Here is a 20,286-nt window from a genome sequence, read left to right as displayed (position 1 = left end):
CAACCCTGTTTATTATACAAGACAGTACAGAGCAACACTACAACCCTGTTTATTATACAAGACTGTGGTAACTCTAGATGCATACCCATCTAGGACATGGTACTCTAGATATATAATAATATAATAATAATAATATATGCCATTTAGCAGACGCTTTTATCCAAAGCGACTTACAGTCATGTGTGCATACTAGGACATGGTAACTCTAGATACATACCCCTCTAGGACATGGTAACCCTAGATACATACCCCTCTAGGACATGGTAACCCTAGATACATACCCCTCTAGGACATGGTAACACTAGATACATACTCCTCTAGGACATGGTAACACTATACCCCTCTAGGACATGGTAACCCTATACCCCTCTAGGACATGGTAACCCTAGATACATACTCCTCTAGGACATGGTAACCCTAGATACATACCCCTCTAGGACATGGTAACACTATACCCCTCTAGGACATGGTAACACTATACCCCTCTAGGACATGGTAACACTATACCCCTCTAGGACATGGTAACACTATACCCCTCTAGGACATGGTAACACTATACCCCTCTAGGACATGGTAACACTATAACCCTCTAGGACATGGTAACACTATACCCCTCTAGGACATGGTAACACTATACCCCTCTAGGACATGGTAACCCTATACCCCTCTAGGACATGGTAACACTAGATACATACCCCTCTAGGACATGGTAACCCTATACCCCTCTAGGACATGGTAACCCTATACCCCTCTAGGACATGGTAACACTAGATACATACCCCTCTAGGACATGGTAACCCTATACCCCTCTAGGACATGGTAACCCTATACCCCTCTAGGACATGGTAACACTATACCCCTCTAGGACATGGTAACACTATACCCCTCTAGGACAGGGTAACACTATACCCCTCTAGGACATGGTAACACTATACCCCTCTAGGACATGGTAACACTATACCCCTCTAGGACATGGTAACACTAGATACATACCCCTCTAGGACATGGTAACCCTATACCCCTCTAGGACATGGTAACTCTAGATACATACCCCTCTAGGACATGGTAACCCTAGATACATACCCCTCTAGGACATGGTAACACTATACCCCTCTAGGACATGGTAACCCTAGATACATACCCCTCTAGGACATGGTAACCCTATACCCCTCTAGGACATGGTAACCCTATACCCCTCTAGGACATGGTAACACTATACCCCTCTAGGACATGGTAACACTAGACCCCTCTAGGACATGGTAACCCTAGATACATACCCCTCTAGGACATGGTAACACTATACCCCTCTAGGACATGGTAACACTATACCCCTCTAGGACATGGTAACTCTAGATACATACCCCTCTAGGACATGGTAACACTATACCCCTCTAGGACATGGTAACACTATACCCCTCTAGGACATGGTAACACTATACCCCTCTAGGACATGGTAACACTAGATACATACCCCTCTAGGACATGGTAACACTATACCCCTCTAGGACATGGTAACACTATACCCCTCTAGGACATGGTAACACTATACCCCTCTAGGACATGGTAACACTATACCCCTCTAGGACATGGTAACACTATACCCCTCTAGGACATGGTAACACTAGATACATACCCCTCTAGGACATGGTAACCCTAGATACATACCCCTCTAGGACATGGTAACACTAGACCCCTCTAGGACATGGTAACACTAGATACATACCCCTCTAGGACATGGTAACACTATACCCCTCTAGGACATGGTAACACTATACCCCTCTAGGACATGGTAACTCTAGATACATACCCCTCTAGGACATGGTAACCCTAGATACATACCCCTCTAGGACATGGTAACCCTAGATACATACCCCTCTAGGACATGGTAACCCTAGATACATACCCCTCTAGGACATGGTAACCCTATACCCCTCTAGGACATGATAACCCTATACCCCTCTAGGACATGATAACCCTATACCCCTCTAGGACATGGTAACACTATACCCCTCTAGGACATGGTAACACTATACCCCTCTAGGACATGGTAACCCTAGATACATACCCCTCTAGGACATGGTAACACTATACCCCTCTAGGACATGGTAACTCTAGATACATACCCCTCTAGGACATGGTAACCCTATACCCCTCTAGGACATGGTAACACTATACCCCTCTAGGACATGGTAACCCTATACCCCTCTAGGACATGGTAACACTAGACCCCTCTAGGACATGGTAACACTAGATACATACCCCTCTAGGACATGGTAACCCTAGATACATACCCCTCTAGGACATGGTAACCCTAGATACATACTCCTCTAGGACATGGTAACACTATACCCCTCTAGGACATGGTAACCCTAGATACATACCCCTCTAGGACATGGTAACACTATACCCCTCTAGGACATGGTAACACTATACCCCTCTAGGACATGGTAACACTATACCCCTCTAGGACATGGTAACACTATACCCCTCTAGGACATGGTAACCCTAGATACATACCCCTCTAGGACATGGTAACCCTATACCCCTCTAGGACATGGTAACACTAGACCCCTCTAGGACATGGTAACACTAGATACATACCCCTCTAGGACATGGTAACCCTAGATACATACCCCTCTAGGACATGGTAACCCTAGATACATACTCCTCTAGGACATGGTAACACTATACCCCTCTAGGACATGGTAACCCTAGATACATACCCCTCTAGGACATGGTAACACTATACCCCTCTAGGACATGGTAACACTATACCCCTCTAGGACATGGTAACACTATACCCCTCTAGGACATGGTAACACTATACCCCTCTAGGACATGGTAACACTATACCCCTCTAGGACATGGTAACACTATACCCCTCTAGGACATGGTAACACTATACCCCTCTAGGACATGGTAACACTAGATACATACCCCTCTAGGACAGCAGGTGGCCTAGTTGTTAGATCGTTGGACCAGTAACCGAAATGTTGCTAGATCGAATCCCCGAGTTGACAAGGTAGTAATCTGTTGTTCTGCCCCTGAACAAGGCAGTTAACCCACTGTTCCCCGGTAGGCTGTCATTGTAAAGGTGAATTTGTTCTTAAAACTGACTTGCCAAATCAAAGATGTATAGCTAGTCTGATTTTATAATACCCTTTTAAGTGAACATGGGGTTTTTAATGTTCCATGTATTGTACCCATCTTAGCTCTCAGATCCAGGATCCCTTGGTTCTGTTGGACCCAGCCTGTCTCAAAGAAACTCTACAGGAGTGGATCCCTGTGTTGGAGAGGGTTCTAGGTCCTGAGCTGGATCTAGGTCTGGGAAAGCAGAGTCCAGCTGGTGAGGAGAAGGAGACGGAAGATGCTGCAGACAACCGTCCAGAGAACGTTCAGTCTGAGATCCCCTCGAGCTCTCCTGAGGGCCAGGAGGAAGGGAAGAGAGGAGAGGATTCCCCACAACAAAATGGAGGACAAGAGGACCAGACGGAGGGTCAGGACCATCACAGACCTGACGAGGCCTCCACTGAAGAGAAACTGAGGGTGTGGTCCCCCAAACCTCTCCCCCCAGACCTCCAGGCTCACCTTACCCAGCTGGCCACTCTGTACCTGGAGCTGGGTTATTTTGGGGACTCGGTTGTCCAGAAAGAGAGGGGTGTAGTAGGGGTCAATGCATTCTTGAGACGGTTCTTCTTCCTTCTGGACCAGGAGCGGGTGAGGAGGATGTGTCTACTCGGCTACGGGGACCAGCCTGAGGTCCACATCTCCTTCATGGAGGCCATGCTAGGTGTGTACTATGGACAGGTTCTATGACACACACACACACACACACACACACACACACACACACACACACACACACACACACACACACACACACACACACACACACACACACACACACACACACACACACACACACACACACACACACACACACACACACACACACACACACACACACACACACACACACACGTTCACTATTAAAAAGGGCTTTTCTCCCCTGCCAGAGCTAACCCAGTCCAGTAAGGTGGTAGAGGTGATCCAGAAAGGAGACCTGCTCAAATCTCTACGCTGTCTCAGGGAACTACAACCCTGGAGCGCTCCGATGCTCCTCGCTCACCTGCATAGGTAGATAAGCCCCTCTCCTCCCTCGTCCCCCTCTCCTCTCTCTCCCTCACCTCTCCTCCTCCCCGTCTCCCCTCTCTTTCTCCTCCCTCTCCCCTCTCTTTCTCCTCCCTCTCTCCCCTCTTTCCCTCTACTCTCTCCTCCTCTCTCCCTCACCTCTCCTCCTCCCTCCCCTCAACTCTCTTAACAGTCAACCACAGCTTCACCTAGCTTTAAGTCAACCACAGCTTCACCTAGCTTTAAGTCAACCACAGCTTCACCTAGCTTTAAGTCAACCACTAGCTTTATTAGTCAACCACAGCTTCACCTAGCTTTAAGTCAACCACTAGCTTTATTAGTCAACCACTAGCTTCACCTAGCTTTAAGTCAACCACTAGCTTTATTAGTCAACCACAGCTTCACCTAGCTTTAAGTCAACCACTAGCTTTATTAGTCAACCACTAGCTTTATTAGTCAACCACTAGCTTTATTAGTCAACCACAGCGTATTTTATTAGTCAGTCAACCACTAGCTTTATTAGTCAACCACTAGCTTTATTAGTCAACCACTAGCTTTATTAGTCAACCACAGCGTCACCTAGCTTTAAGTCAACCACTAGCTTTATTAGTCAACCACTAGCTTCACCTAGCTTTAAGTCAACCACTAGCTTTATTAGTCAACCACTAGCTTCACCTAGCTTTAAGTCAACCACTAGCTTTATTAGTCAACCACAGCGTCACCTAGCTTTAAGTCAACCACTAGCTTTATTAGTCAACCACTAGCTTCACCTAGCTTTAAGTCAACCACTAGCTTTATTAGTCAACCACTAGCTTCACCTAGCTTGGGGCAGGCTTGTTTTCAAATTGCTGTGCGTTTTGTTGCCAACCTATTTTGCTACCTGACAACTTTACGGGTTTCACTTTTTTAATTACCGTTCATATATTTATTTTTTCCTCGACTTTTTCACTCCGGACGCTTTATCTGGACACGATTCGTCAGGACCTCCAACAGCCGAAGCTAAGTAGTAACATTAACATGATGCCTTCTAATTGCAGCCGCTGTGCTCGCCTTACGGCGAGGATAGCTGTACTGCAAGCCCAGCTTCAGACGCAATCGTTAGGCAAGGGTAATTTCAGTGTAGGAAAGGATGAAACAGCGTCTGTGCCACCAGTAAGTACAGATAGTAGTATAAATCCCCTGGCACAGTCCCCGCAGCCGGACAACTTTCTCACGGTTTCTGGTAGGAAATGCTGTAGGAACGCTCAACCGGTGTCGCTCATTCAGCAGACAGAAACTTTCAACCGGTTCTCCCCATTAAGCAGCGGGTCGGTGTCAGAGGCCGAGTCTTCTCTGGTCTCTACTCCTCCCGTTACGGGGTCTGAGACGCCGAAGCTTCCCACCATTAGCTCTGACAAATTGAAAACTCTAGTCATTGGCGACTCCATTACCCGCAGTATTAGACTTAAAGCGAATCATCCAGCGATCATACACTGTTTACCCGGGGCAGGGCTACCGACGTTAAGGCTAATCTGAAGATGGTGCTGGCTAAAGCTAAAACTGGCGAGTGTAGAGAGTATAGAGATATTGTTATCCACGTCGGCACCAACGATGTTAGGATGAAACAGTCAGAGATCACCAAGCGCAACATAGCTTCTGCGTGCATATCAGCTAGAAAGATGTGTCGGCATCGAGTAATTGTCTCTGGCCCCTCCCAGTTAGGGGAGTGATGAGCTCTACAGCAGAGTCTCACAACTCAATCGCTGGTTGAAAACTGTTTTCTGCCCCTCCCAAAAGATAGAATTTGTAGATAATTGGCCCTCTTTCTGGGACTCGCCCACAAACAGGACCAAGCCTGACCTGCTGAGGAGTGACGGACTCCATCCTAGCTGGAGGGGTGCTCTCATCTTATCTGCCAACATAGACAGGGCTCTAACTCCTCTAGCTCCACAATGAAATAGGGTGCAGGCCAGGCAGCAGGCTATTAGCCAGCCTGCCAGCATAGTGGAGTCTGCCACTAGCATAGTTAGTGTAGTCAGCTTAGCTATCACCATTGAGACCGTGTCTGTGCCTCGACCTGGGTTGGGCAAAACTAAACATGGCGGTGTTTGCCTTAGCAATCTCACTAGGATAAAGACCACCTCCATTCCTGTCATTACTGAAAGAGATCATGATACCTCACATCTCAAAATAGGGCTACTTAATGTTAGATCCCTTACTTCAAAGGCAATTATAGTCAATGAACTAATCACTGATCATAATCTTGATGTGATTGGCCTGACTGAAACATGGCTTAAGCCTGATGAATTTACTGTGTTAAATGAGGCCTCACCTCCTGGCTACACTAGTGACCATATCCCCCGTGCATCCCGCAAAGGCGGAGGTGTTGCTAACATTTACGATAGCAAATTTCAATTTACAAAAAAGAAAATGACGTTTTCGTCTTTTGAGCTTCTAGTCATGAAATCTATGCAGCCTACTCAATCACTTTTTATAGCTACTGTTTACAGGCCTCCTGGGCCATATACAGCGTTTCTCACTGAGTTCCCTGAATTCCTATCAGACCTTGTAGTCATTGCAGATAATATTCTAATCTTTGGTGACTTTAATATTCACATGGAAAAGTCCACAGACCCACTCCAAAAGGCTTTTGGAGCCATCATCGACTCAGTGGGTTTTGTCCAACATGTCTCTGGACCCACTCACTCTCACAGTCATACGCTGGACCTAGTTTTGTCCCATGGAATAAATGTTGTGGATCTTAATGTTTTTCCTCATAATCCTGGACTATCAGACCACCATTTTATTACGTTTGCAATTGCAACAAATAATCTGCTCAGACCCCAACCAAGGAACATCAAAAGTCGTGCTATAAATTCACAGACAACACAAAGATTCCTTGATGCCCTTCCAGACTCCCTCTGCCTACCCAAGGACGCCAGAGGACAAAAATCCGTTAACCACCTAACTGAGGATCTCAATTTAAGCTTGCGCAATACCCTAGATGCAGTTGCACCCCTAAAAACTAAAAAAATGTCTCATAAGAAACTAGCTCCATGGTACACAGAAAATACCCGAGCTCTGAAGCAAGCTTCCAGAAAATTGGAACGGAAATGGCGCCACACCAAACTGGAAGTCTTCCGACTAGCTTGGAAGGATGGTACCGTGCAGTACCGAAGAGCCCTTACTGCTGCTCGATCGTCCTATTTTTCTAACTTAATTGAGGAAAATAAGAACAATCCGAAATTCCTTTTTGATACTGTGGCAAAGCTAACTAAAAAGCAGCATTCCCCAAGAGAGGATGACTTGCACTTTAGCAGTGATAAATTCATGAACTTCTTTGAGGAAAAGATTATGATTATTAGAAAGCAAATTACGGACTCCTCTTTAAACCTGCGTATTCCTCCAAACCTCAGTTGTCCTGAGTCTGCACAACTCTGCCAGGACCTAGGATCAAGAGAGACGCTCAAGTGTTTTAGTACTATATCTCTTGACACAATGATGAAAATAATCATGGCCTCTAAACCTTCAAGCTGTATACTGGACCCTATTCCAACTAAACTACTGAAAGAGCTGCTTCCTGTGCTTGGCCCTCCTATGTTGAACATAATAAACGGCTCTCTATCCACTGGATGTGTACCAAACTCACTAAAAGTGGCAGTAATAAAGCCTCTCTTGAAAAAGCCAAACCTTGACCCAGAAAATATAAAAAACTATCGGCCTATATCAAATCTTCCATTCCTCTCAAAGATTTTAGAGAAGGCTGTTGCGCAGCAACTCACTGCCTTCCTGAAGACAAACAATGTATACGAAATGCTTCAGTCTGGTTTTAGACCCCATCATAGCACTGAGACGGCACTTGTGAAGGTGGTAAATGACATTTTGATGGCATCGGACCGAGGCTCTGCATCTGTCCTCGTGCTCCTAGACCTTAGTGCTGCTTTTGATACCATCGATCACCACATTCTTTTGGAGAGATTGGAAACCCAAATTGGTCTACACGGACATGTTCTGGCCTGGTTTAGGTCTTATCTGTCGGAAAGATATCAGTTTGTCTCTGTGAATGGTTTGTCCTCTGACAAATCAACTGTACATTTCGGTGTTCCTCAAGGTTCTGTTTTAGGACCACTATTGTTTTCACTATATATTTTACCTCTTGGGGATGTTATTCGAAAACATAATGTAAACTTTCACTGCTATGCGGATGACACACAGCTGTACATTTCAATGAAACACGGTGAAGCACCAAAATTGCCCTCGCTAGAAGCATGTGTTTCAGACATAAGGAAGTGGATGGCTGCAAACTTTCTACTATTAAACTCGGACAAAACAGAGATGCTTGTTCTAGGTCCCAAGAAACAAAGAGATCTTCTGTTGAATCTGACAATTAATCTTAATGGTTGTACAGTCGTCTCAAATAAAACTGTGAAGGACCTCGGCGTTACTCTGGACCCTGATCTCTCTTTTGAAGAACATATCAAGACCATTTCGAGGACAGCTTTTTTCCATCTACGTAACATTGCAAAAATCAGAAACTTTCTGTCCAAAAATGATGCAGAAAAATTAATCCATGCTTTTGTCACTTCTAGGTTAGACTACTGCAATGCTCTATTTTCCGGCTACCCGGATAAAGCACTAAATAAACTTCAGTTAGTGCTAAATACGGCTGCTAGAATCCTGACTAGAACCAAAAAATTTGATCATATTACTCCAGTGCTAGCCTCTCTACACTGGCTTCCTGTCAAAGCAAGGGCTGATTTCAAGGTTTTACTGCTAACCTACAAAGCATTACATGGGCTTGCTCCTACCTACCTCTCTGATTTGGTCCTGCCGTACATACCTATACGTACGCTACGGTCACAAGACGCAGGCCTCCTAATTGTCCCTAGAATTTCTAAGCAAACAGCTGGAGGCAGGGCTTTCTCCTATAGAGCTCCATTTTTATGGAACGGTCTGCCTACCCATGTCAGAGACGCAAACTCGGTCTCAACCTTTAAGTCTTTACTGAAGACTCATCTCTTCAGTGGGTCATATGATTGAGTGTAGTCTGGCCCAGGAGTGGGAAGGTGAACGGAAAGGCTCTGGAGCAACGAACCGCCCTTGCTGTCTCTGCCTGGCCGGTTCCCCTTTTTCCACTGGGATTCTCTGCCTCTAACCCTGTTACGGGGGCTGAGTCACTGGCTTGCTGGGGCTCTCTCGTGCCGTCCCTGGGGGGGTGCGTCACCTGGGTGGGTTGATTCACTGTTGTGGTCGGCCTGTCTGGGTTTCCCCCCTTTGGGTTGTACCGTGTCGGAGATCTTTGTGGGCTATACTCGGCCTTGTCTCAGGATGGTAAGTTGGTGGTTGTAGATTTCCCTCTAGTGGTGTGGGGGCTGTGCTTTGGCAAAGTGGGTGGGGTTATATCCTTCCTGTTTGGCCCTGTCCGGGGTGTCCTCGGATGGGGCCACAGTGTCTCCTGACCCCTCCTGTCTCAGCCTCCAGTATTTATGCTGCAGTAGTTTATGTGTCGGGGGCTAGGGTCAGTTTGTTTATCTGGAGTACTTCTCCTGTCCTATTCGGTGTCCTGTGTAAATCTAAGTGTGCGTTCTCTAATTCTCTCCTTCTCTCCTTCTTTCTCTCTCTCGGAGGACCTGAGCCCTAGAACCATGCCCCAGGACTACCTGACATGATGACTCCTTGCTGTCCCCAGTCCACCTGGCCATGCTGCTGCTCCAGTTTCAACTGGCCTGGGCCCTAGGACCATGTCCCAGGACTACCTGACATGAGGACTCCTTGCTGTCCCCAGTCCACCTGGCCATGCTCCTGCTCCAGTTTCAACTGTTCTGCCTTACTATTATTCAACCATGCTGGTCATTTATGAACATTTGAACATCTTGGCCACGTTCTGTTATAATCTCCACCCGGCACAGCCAGAAGAGGACTGGCCACCCCACATATGCTCTCTCTAATTCTCTCTTTCTTTCTCTCTCTCGGAGGACCTGAGCCCTAGGACCGTGCCCCAGGACTACCTGACATGATGGCTCCTTGCTGTCCCCAGTCCACCTGACTGTGCTGCTGCTCCAGTTTCAACTGTTCTGCCTTATTATTATTTGACCATGCTGGTCATTTATGAACATTTGAACATCTTGGTCATTTTCTGTTATAATCTCTACCCGGCACAGCCAGAAGAGGACTGGCCACCCCACATAGCCCGGTTCCTCTCTAGGTTTCTTCCTAGGTTTTGGCCTTTCTAGGGAGTTTTTCCTAGCCACCGTGCTTTTACACCTGCATTGTTTGCTGTTTGGGGTTTTAGGCTGGGTTTCTGTACAGCACTTTGAGATATCAGCTGATGTACGAAGGGCTATATAAATAAATTTGATTTGATTTGATTAAGTCAACCACTAGCTTAACAGTCAACCACAGCTTCACCTAGCTTTAAGTCAACCACTAGCTTTATTAGTCAACCACAGCTTCACCTAGCTTTAACAGTCAACCACAGCGTCACCTAGCTTTAAGTCAACCACTAGCTTTATTAGTCAACCACAGCTTCACCTAGCTTTAACAGTCAACCACAGCGTCACCTAGCTTTAAGTCAACCACTAGCTTTATTAGTCAACCACTAGCTTAACAGTCAACCACAGCTTCACCTAGCTTTAAGTCAACCACTAGCTTAACAGTCAACCACTAGCTTTATTAGTCAACCACAGCGTCACCTAGCTTTAAGTCAACCACTAGCTTTATTAGTCAACCACTAGCTTAACAGTCAACCACAGCTTCACCTAGCTTTAAGTCAACCACTAGCTTAACAGTCAACCACTAGCTTTATTAGTCAACCACAGCGTCACCTAGCTTTAAGTCAACCACTAGCTTTATTAGTCAACCACAGCTTCACCTAGCTTTAAGTCAACCACTAGCTTTATTAGTCAACCACAGCGTCACCTAGCTTTAAGTCAACCACTAGCTTTATTAGTCAACCACAGCGTCACCTAGCTTTAAGTCAACCACTAGCTTTATTAGTCAACCACAGCGTCACCTAGCTTTAAGTCAACCACTAGCTTTATTAGTCAACCACAGCGTCACCTAGCTTTAAGTCAACCACTAGCTTTATTAGTCAACCACAGCTTCACCTAGCTTTAAGTCAACCACTAGCTTAACAGTCAACCACTAGCTTTAACAGTCAACCACTAGCTTTATTAGTCAACCACAGCTTCACCTAGCTTTAAGTCAACCACTAGCTTTAAGTCAACCACTAGCTTTATTAGTCAACCACAGCGTCACCTAGCTTTAAGTCAACCACTAGCTTTATTAGTCAACCACAGCTTCACCTAGCTTTAAGTCAACCACTAGCTTTATTAGTCAACCACTAGCTTCACCTAGCTTTAAGTCAACCACTAGCTTAACAGTCAACCACTAGCTTAACAGTCAACCACAGCTTCACCTAGCTTTAAGTCAACCACTAGCTTTATTAGTCAACCACAGCTTCACCTAGCTTTAAGTCAACCACTAGCTTTATTAGTCAACCACAGCTTCACCTAGCTTTAAGTCAACCACTAGCTTTATTAGTCAACCACTAGCTTCACCTAGCTTTAAGTCAACCACTAGCTTAACAGTCAACCACTAGCTTAACAGTCAACCACAGCTTCACCTAGCTTTTAGTCAACCACTAGCTTTATTAGTCAACCACAGCTTCACCTAGCTTTAACAGTCAACCACAGCGTCACCTAGCTTTAAGTCAACCACTAGCTTTATTAGTCAACCACAGCTTCACCTAGCTTTAACAGTCAACCACAGCGTCACCTAGCTTTAAGTCAACCACTAGCTTTATTAGTCAACCACTAGCTTAACAGTCAACCACAGCTTCACCTAGCTTTAAGTCAACCACTAGCTTAACAGTCAACCACTAGCTTTATTAGTCAACCACAGCGTCACCTAGCTTTAAGTCAACCACTAGCTTTATTAGTCAACCACTAGCTTAACAGTCAACCACAGCTTCACCTAGCTTTAAGTCAACCACTAGCTTAACAGTCAACCACTAGCTTTATTAGTCAACCACAGCGTCACCTAGCTTTAAGTCAACCACTAGCTTTATTAGTCAACCACAGCTTCACCTAGCTTTAAGTCAACCACTAGCTTTATTAGTCAACCACAGCGTCACCTAGCTTTAAGTCAACCACTAGCTTTATTAGTCAACCACAGCGTCACCTAGCTTTAAGTCAACCACTAGCTTTATTAGTCAACCACAGCGTCACCTAGCTTTAAGTCAACCACTAGCTTTATTAGTCAACCACAGCGTCACCTAGCTTTAAGTCAACCACTAGCTTTATTAGTCAACCACAGCTTCACCTAGCTTTAAGTCAACCACTAGCTTAACAGTCAACCACTAGCTTTAACAGTCAACCACTAGCTTTATTAGTCAACCACAGCTTCACCTAGCTTTAAGTCAACCACTAGCTTTAAGTCAACCACTAGCTTTATTAGTCAACCACAGCGTCACCTAGCTTTAAGTCAACCACTAGCTTTATTAGTCAACCACAGCTTCACCTAGCTTTAAGTCAACCACTAGCTTTATTAGTCAACCACAGCTTCACCTAGCTTTAACAGTCAACCACTAGCTTTATTAGTCAACCACAGCGTCACCTAGCTTTAAGTCAACCACTAGCTTTATTAGTCAACCACAGCGTCACCTAGCTTTAAGTCAACCACTAGCTTTATTAGTCAACCACTAGCTTTAAGTCAACCTGCGAGAAAAGTTCTATATATTATTGAAACAATGTTGCGATTGTTTGTGAGAATTCCAACGGGTGTGGTTCCCCGTGGGGGTTGCCATGGAAGCCAAGGTGTGTGTGTGTGTGTGTGTGTGTGTGTGTGTGTGTGTGTGTGTGTGTGTGTGTGTGTGTGTGTGTGTGTGTGTGTGTGTGTGTGTGTGTGTGTGTGTGTGTGTGTGTGTGTGTGTGTGTGTGTGTGTGTGTGTGTGTGTGTGTGTGCTCAAACACACATGCATGTGGGGGTCTGGGAGAGGAAGTGTGTCCGTCTGATGAATAGGAATATGCCTGAACTCAATTTTGTACACTAATTGTAGTCTCACCCATTCATTTCTAATGACCCGTCATTTTTGACCAGGAACGCCACAGGTTTACGAAAGTTGAATAAAACACCCAAAATGTTATATGAAATTCATCAAAATGTATTTTGTGTGGACAAAGTCATGGAACCTCATGACAATCAGATTAAATTAACTACATTTTTCAGAGAGAAAACTTGTTAATTTGGGGCAGCAGGGTAGACTAGTGGTTAGAGCGTTGGACTTCGAATCCCCGAGCTGACAAGGTAAAAAAAAATGTCGTTCTGCCCCTGAACAAGGCAGTTAAACCCACTGTTCCTAGTTAAATAAAGGTAAAATAAATACAAATATTTTTTTTAAATCGGTCCAATTGGACCGGAAACACAGAAGGGAGGGTTAAGCCTTACTGAGCATCATAATGTCTGTCTCACTCGTCTGCAGTTCATGATAACGTTCTCTAAATCACCTTCCTCTCCTCTTTGTGTAGGTTGTATGAGAAACATGGAGAGTTAGCAGTTCGCTCCTTCACCCAGTTCTATCCCACAATCCTCCCCTCTGACGTCACAGCCATGGCCAAACAAAGCCACTTCCTGGCTTACCTAGACAACCTTGTCCAATCACGGGCCGAGGAACAAAGGTAGGTTTACACTAAACCATGAAGAACAATGTTTTTATAGATCTTTCTCTCCATTTAAAGACTTAATGTATCACGGCCCATCAATATGAATACATCCAGGTGGTGTTCATTAGGGTACACAACGGGAAACATTTTTATAACGTTTTGCAACAGAAACTACCCAAATCCAGGTTATCCCTGTGCTTCCGTACATTCTTCTATTTGGTACCTAATGAACACCATGCTGTTCTGTTTCTCTCCCTTAGACTGTCGTTCCTTGGGTCCCTCCTCCAACCAGAGGCTCTGCGACAGGATTGGCTGGGGCTGGCCCTTACCCACGATGCACCACAAAAGAGCGACACACTGACCACAGACGGACAACCGAGATGGCACTCCCATTTCTTCAGCTGGGGTTATGGTCGTCTCCTATCCCTCCTGATACGCCTTCCAGCTGACCTGGCCTCCAAACAGAAGATGGCTGAGACATGCAGGATCAACGGGTAAAGACTATATACACACACACACACACACACACACACACACACACACACACACACACACACACACACACACACACACACACACACACACACACACACACACACACACACACACACACACACACACACACACACACACACATACACACACACACACACACACACACACACACACACACACACACACACACACCTACTCATTCTACATTGTATAATAATAGTGAATACATTAAAACTATGAAAAATTACATATGGAATCATGTAGTAACCCAAAAAGTGTTTAAAAAATCAAAATAAATGTTATATTTGAGATTCTTCAAAGTAGCCACCCTTTGCCTTGTTGACAGCTTTGCACACTCTTGGCATTCTCTTAACTAGCTTCAACAGCTCAAATAAGCAAAGAGAAATGACAGTCCATCATTACTTTAAGATATGAAAGTCAGTCAATCTCAAGAGTAGTTGCATAAACCATCAAGCGCTATGATGAAACTGTCTCTCATGAGGACACGACCACAGGACAGGACCCAGAGTTACCTGTCTCTCATGAGGACACGACCACAGGAAAGGACCCAGAGTTACCTGTCTCTCATGAGGACACGACCACAGGAAAGGACCCAGAGTTACCTGTCTCTCATGAGGACACGACCACAGGAAAGGACCCAGAGTTACCTGTCTCTCATGAGGACACGACCACAGGAAAGGACCCAGAGTTACCTGTCGCTCATGAGGACACGACCACAGGAAAGGAAGACCCAGAGTTAACTGTCTCTCATGAGGACACGACCACAGGAAAGGAAGACCCAGAGTTAACTGTCTCTCATGAGGACACGACCACAGGAAAGGAAGACCCAGAGTTACCTCTGCTGCAGAGGATAAGTTCATTAGAGTTAACTGTCTCTCATGAGGACACGACCACAGGAAAGGAAGACCCAGAGTTACCTCTGCTGCAGAGGATAAGTTCATTAGAGTTAACTGTCTCTCATGAGGACCACCACAGGAAAGGAAGACCCAGAGTTACCTCTGCTGCAGAGGATAAGTTCATTAGAGTTAACTGGCTCTCATGAGGACACGACCACAGGAAAGGAAGACCCAGAGTTACCTCTGCTGCAGAGGATAAGTTCATTAGAGTTAACTGGCTCTCATGAGGACACGACCACAGGAAAGGAAGACCCAGAGTTACCTCTGCTGCAGAGGATAAGTTCATTAGAGTTACCTGTCTCTCATGAGGACCGCCACAGGAAAGGAAGACCCAGAGTTACCTCTGCTGCAGAGGATAAGTTCATTAGAGTTAACTGGCTCTCATGAGGACCGCCACAGGAAAGGAAGACCCAGAGTTACCTCTGCTGCAGAGGATAAGTTCATTAGAGTTAACTGGCTCTCATGAGGAAGACCCAGAGTTACCTCTGCTGCAGAGGATAAGTTCATTAGAGTTAACTGGCTCTCATGAGGACACGACCACAGGAAAGGAAGACCCAGAGTTACCTCTGCTGCAGAGGATAAGTTCATTAGAGTTACCTGTCTCTCATGAGGACCGCCACAGGAAAGGAAGACCCAGAGTTACCTCTGCTGCAGAGGATAAGTTCATTAGAGTTAACTGGCTCTCATGAGGACCGCCACAGGAAAGGAAGACCCAGAGTTACCTCTGCTGCAGAGGATAAGTTCATTAGAGTTAACTGGCTCTCATGAGGACCGCCACAGGAAAGGAAGACCCAGAGTTACCTCTGCTGCAGAGGATAAGTTCATTAGAGTTAACTGGCTCTCATGAGGAAGACCCAGAGTTACCTCTGCTGCAGAGGATAAGTTCATTAGATTTACCCCCTGTAGATTGCAGCCCAAATAAATGCTTCACAGAGTTCAAGTAACAGACGCATCTCAACCTAAACTGTTCAGAGGAGACTGCGTGAATCAGGCCTTCATGGACAAATTTCTGCAAAGAAACTACTACTGAAGGACACCAATAATAAGAAGAGACTTGCTTGGACCAAGAAGCACGAGCAATGGACATTAGACCGGTGAAAATCTGTCCTTTGGTCTGATGAGTCCAAAATTTTGATTTTTGGTTCCAACCGCCGTGTCTTTGTGAGGTGCAGAGTAGGTGAACAGATGATCTCTCCATGTACGGTTCCCACCGTGAAGCATGGAGGAGGAGGTGTGATGATGTGTGGGTGCTTTGCTGGTGACACTCAGGGAATTATTTAGAATTATCAGCTCTTAACCAACCGTGCTATTTTGTTTTGTTTTTTTCACATTGTTCGTAACTTATTTTGTACATAATGTTGCTGCTACCATCTCTTATGACCGAAAAGAGCTTCTGGATATCAGAACATCACATCAGAACATCACATCAGAACATCACATCAGAACAGAACATCAGAACAGAACATCAGACCATCAGAACATCAGAACAGGACATCAGAACATCAGAACAGAACATCAGACCATCAGAACATCAGAACAGGACATCAGATCATCAGAACAGGACATCAGAACAGGACATCACATCAGAACAGGACATCAGAACATCAGAACATCAGAACAGGATATCACATCAGAACAGGACATCAGAACATCAGAACAGGACATCAGAACATCAGAACAGGACATCAGAACAGAACATCAGAACAGGACATCAGAACATCAGAACAGAACATCAGAACAGAACAGAACATCAGAACAGGACATCAGAACATCAGAACAGAACATCAGAACAGGACAACAGAACAGGACAACAGGACATCAGAACAGAACATCAGAACAGAACATCAGGACATCAGAACAGGACATCAGGACATCAGAACAGGACATCAGAACATCAGAACAGGACATCAGAACAGGACATCAGAACAGAACATCAGAACAGGACATCAGAACATCAGAACAGAACATCAGAACAGGACATCAGAACATCAGAACAGGACATCAGAACATCAGAACAGAACATCGGAACAGGACATCAGAACATCAGAACAGGACATCAGAACAGGACATCAGAACATCAGAACAGGACATCAGAACAGGACATCAGAACAGGACATCAGAACAGGACATCAGAACAGAACATCAGAACAGAACATCAGAACAGGACATCAGAACAGGACATCAGGACATCAGAACATCAGAACAGGACATCAGAACAGGACATCAGGACATCAGAACAGGACATCAGAACAGGACATCAGAACAGGACATCAGAACAGAACATCAGAACAGGACATCAGAACAGGACATCAGGACATCAGAACATCAGAACAGGACATCAGAACAGGACATCAGGACATCAGAACATCAGAACAGGACATCAGAACAGGACATCAGAACAGGACATCAGAACAGGACATCAGAACAGGACATCAGGACATCAGAACATCAGAACAGGACATCAGAACAGGACATCAGAACATCAGAACAGGACATCAGAACAGGACAACAGAACATCAGAACAGAACATCAGAACATCAGAACAGGACATCAGAACAGGACATCAGAACATCAGAACAGAACATCAGAACAGAACATCAGAACAGAACATCAGAACAGAACATCAGAACATCAGAACAGAACATCAGAACATCAGAACAGGACATCAGAACAGGACATCAGAACATCAGAACAGAACATCAGAACAGAACATCAGAACAGAACATCAGAACAGAACATCAGAACAGAACATCAGAACAGAACATCAGAACAGGACATCAGAACAGGACATCAGAAAAGGACATCAGAACAGGACATCAGAACAGGACATCAGAACAGGACATCAGAACAGGACAACAGGACATCAGAACAGGACATCAGAACAGGACAACAGGACATCAGAACAGGACAACAGGACATCAGAACATCAGAACAGGACATCACATCAGAACAGACCATCAGAACATCAGAACAGGACATCAGAACAGGACATCAGAACATCAGAACAGGACAACAGGACATCAGAACATCAGAACAGGACATCAGAACATCAGAACAGGACATCAGAACATCAGAACAGGACATCAGAACAGGACATCAGAACAGGACATCAGAACAGGACATCAGAACAGGACATCAGAACATCAGAACAGAACATCAGAACAAGACATCAGAACAGAACATCAGAACAGGACATCAGGACATCAGAACATCAGAACAGGACAACAGGACATCAGAACAGGACATCAGAACAGGACATCAGAACAGGACATCAGAACAGGACATCAGAACAGGACATCAGAACAGGACAACAGAACATCAGAACATCAGAACATCAGAACAGGACAACAGGACATCAGAACACAACATCAGAACAGGACATCAGAACATCAGAACAGGACAACAGGACATCAGAACATCAGAACAGGACATCAGAACAGGACATCAGAACAGGACATCAGAACAGGACATCAGAACAGGACATCAGAACAGGACATCAGAACATCAGAACAGGACATCAGAACAGGACATCAGAACAGGACATCAGAACATCAGAACAGAACATCAGAACAACAGAACAGGACATCAGGACATCAGAACATCAGAACAGGACAACAGGACATCAGAACATCAGAACAGGACAACAGGACATCAGAACATCAGAACAGGACATCAGAACATCAGAACAGGACAACAGGACATCAGAACATCAGAACAGGACATCAGAACATCAGAACAGGACATCAGAACATCAGAACAGGACAACAGGACATCAGAACAGAACATCAGAACAGAACATCAGAACAGCACATCAGAACATCAGAACATCAGAACAGGACATCAGAACATCAGAACAGGACAACAGGACATCAGAACATCAGAACATCAGAACATCAGACATCAGAACAGGACATCAGAACAGGACATCAGAACAGGACATCAGAACAGGACAACAGGACATCAGAACAGGACATCAGAACAGGACATCAGAACAGGACATCAGAACAGGACATCAGAACAGGACATCAGAACAGGACATCAGGACATCAGAACATCAGAACAGGACATCAGAACATCAGAACAGGACATCAGAACATCAGAACAGGACATCAGAACATCAGGACATCAGGACAGGACATCAGGACAGGACATCAGGACAGGACATCAGAACAGGACATCAGAACAGGACATCAGAACAGGACATCAGAACAGGACATCAGAACATCAGAACAGGACATCAGAACATCAGAACAGGACATCAGAACAGAACATCAGAACAGGACATCAGAACATCAGGACAACAGGACAACAGGACATCAGAACAGAACATCAGAACAGAACATCAGAACAGGACATCAGAACATCAGAACAGGACATCAGAACAGGACATCAGAACAGGACATCAGAACAGGACATCAGAACAGGACATCAGAACAGGACATCAGAACAGGACATCAGAACAGGACATCAGAACAGGACATCAGAAACAGGACATCAGAAACAGGACATCAGAACAGGACATCAGAACAGGACATCAGAACATCAGAACATCAGAACAGGACAACAGGACATCAGAACAGGACATCAGAACAGGACATCAGAACAGGACAACAGAACATCAGAACAGAACATCAGAACATCAGAACAGGACAACAGGACATCAGAACAGGACATCAGAACAGGACATCAGAACAGGACATCAGAACAGGACATCAGAACAGGACATCAGAACAGGACATCAGAACAGGACATCAGGACATCAGAACAGGACATCAGAACAGGACATCAGAACAGGACATCAGAACATCAGAACAGGACATCAGAACAGGACATCAGAACATCAGAACAGAACATCAGAACAGAACATCAGAACAGGACATCAGAACATCAGAACAGGACATCAGAACAGGACATCAGAACAGGACATCAGAACATCAGAACAGGACATCAGAACATCAGAACAGGACAACAGAACATCAGAACAGGACATCAGAACAGGACATCAGAACAGAACATCAGAACAGGACAACAGGACATCAGAACAGGACATCAGAACATCAGAACAGGACATCAGAACATCAGAACAGGACATCAGAACAGAA

General features: G+C 45.2%; 1 protein-coding gene across 1 annotated transcript in view; it reads left to right on the top strand.

Moving 5' to 3' along the window:
• The window catches only part of hps5 (HPS5 biogenesis of lysosomal organelles complex 2 subunit 2), a 78,714-nt gene that overhangs the window by 41,688 nt on the left and 16,740 nt on the right, over positions 1-20,286 (top strand). The window contains exons 15-18 of the mRNA XM_046352200.1: positions 3,213-3,790; positions 4,017-4,137; positions 13,638-13,787; positions 14,033-14,266. Of these exons, the coding sequence (XP_046208156.1) occupies positions 3,213-3,790; positions 4,017-4,137; positions 13,638-13,787; positions 14,033-14,266 (1,083 nt within the window). The remainder of the gene's footprint in view (positions 1-3,212; positions 3,791-4,016; positions 4,138-13,637; positions 13,788-14,032; positions 14,267-20,286) is intronic.

Source organism: Oncorhynchus gorbuscha, linkage group LG06 (genome assembly GCF_021184085.1).
Source record: "Oncorhynchus gorbuscha isolate QuinsamMale2020 ecotype Even-year linkage group LG06, OgorEven_v1.0, whole genome shotgun sequence".
Taxonomy (NCBI): Eukaryota; Metazoa; Chordata; class Actinopteri; order Salmoniformes; family Salmonidae; genus Oncorhynchus; species Oncorhynchus gorbuscha.
Note: the sequence above shows the minus strand (reverse complement) of the source record. Positions and strands in the feature narration are given on the sequence as shown.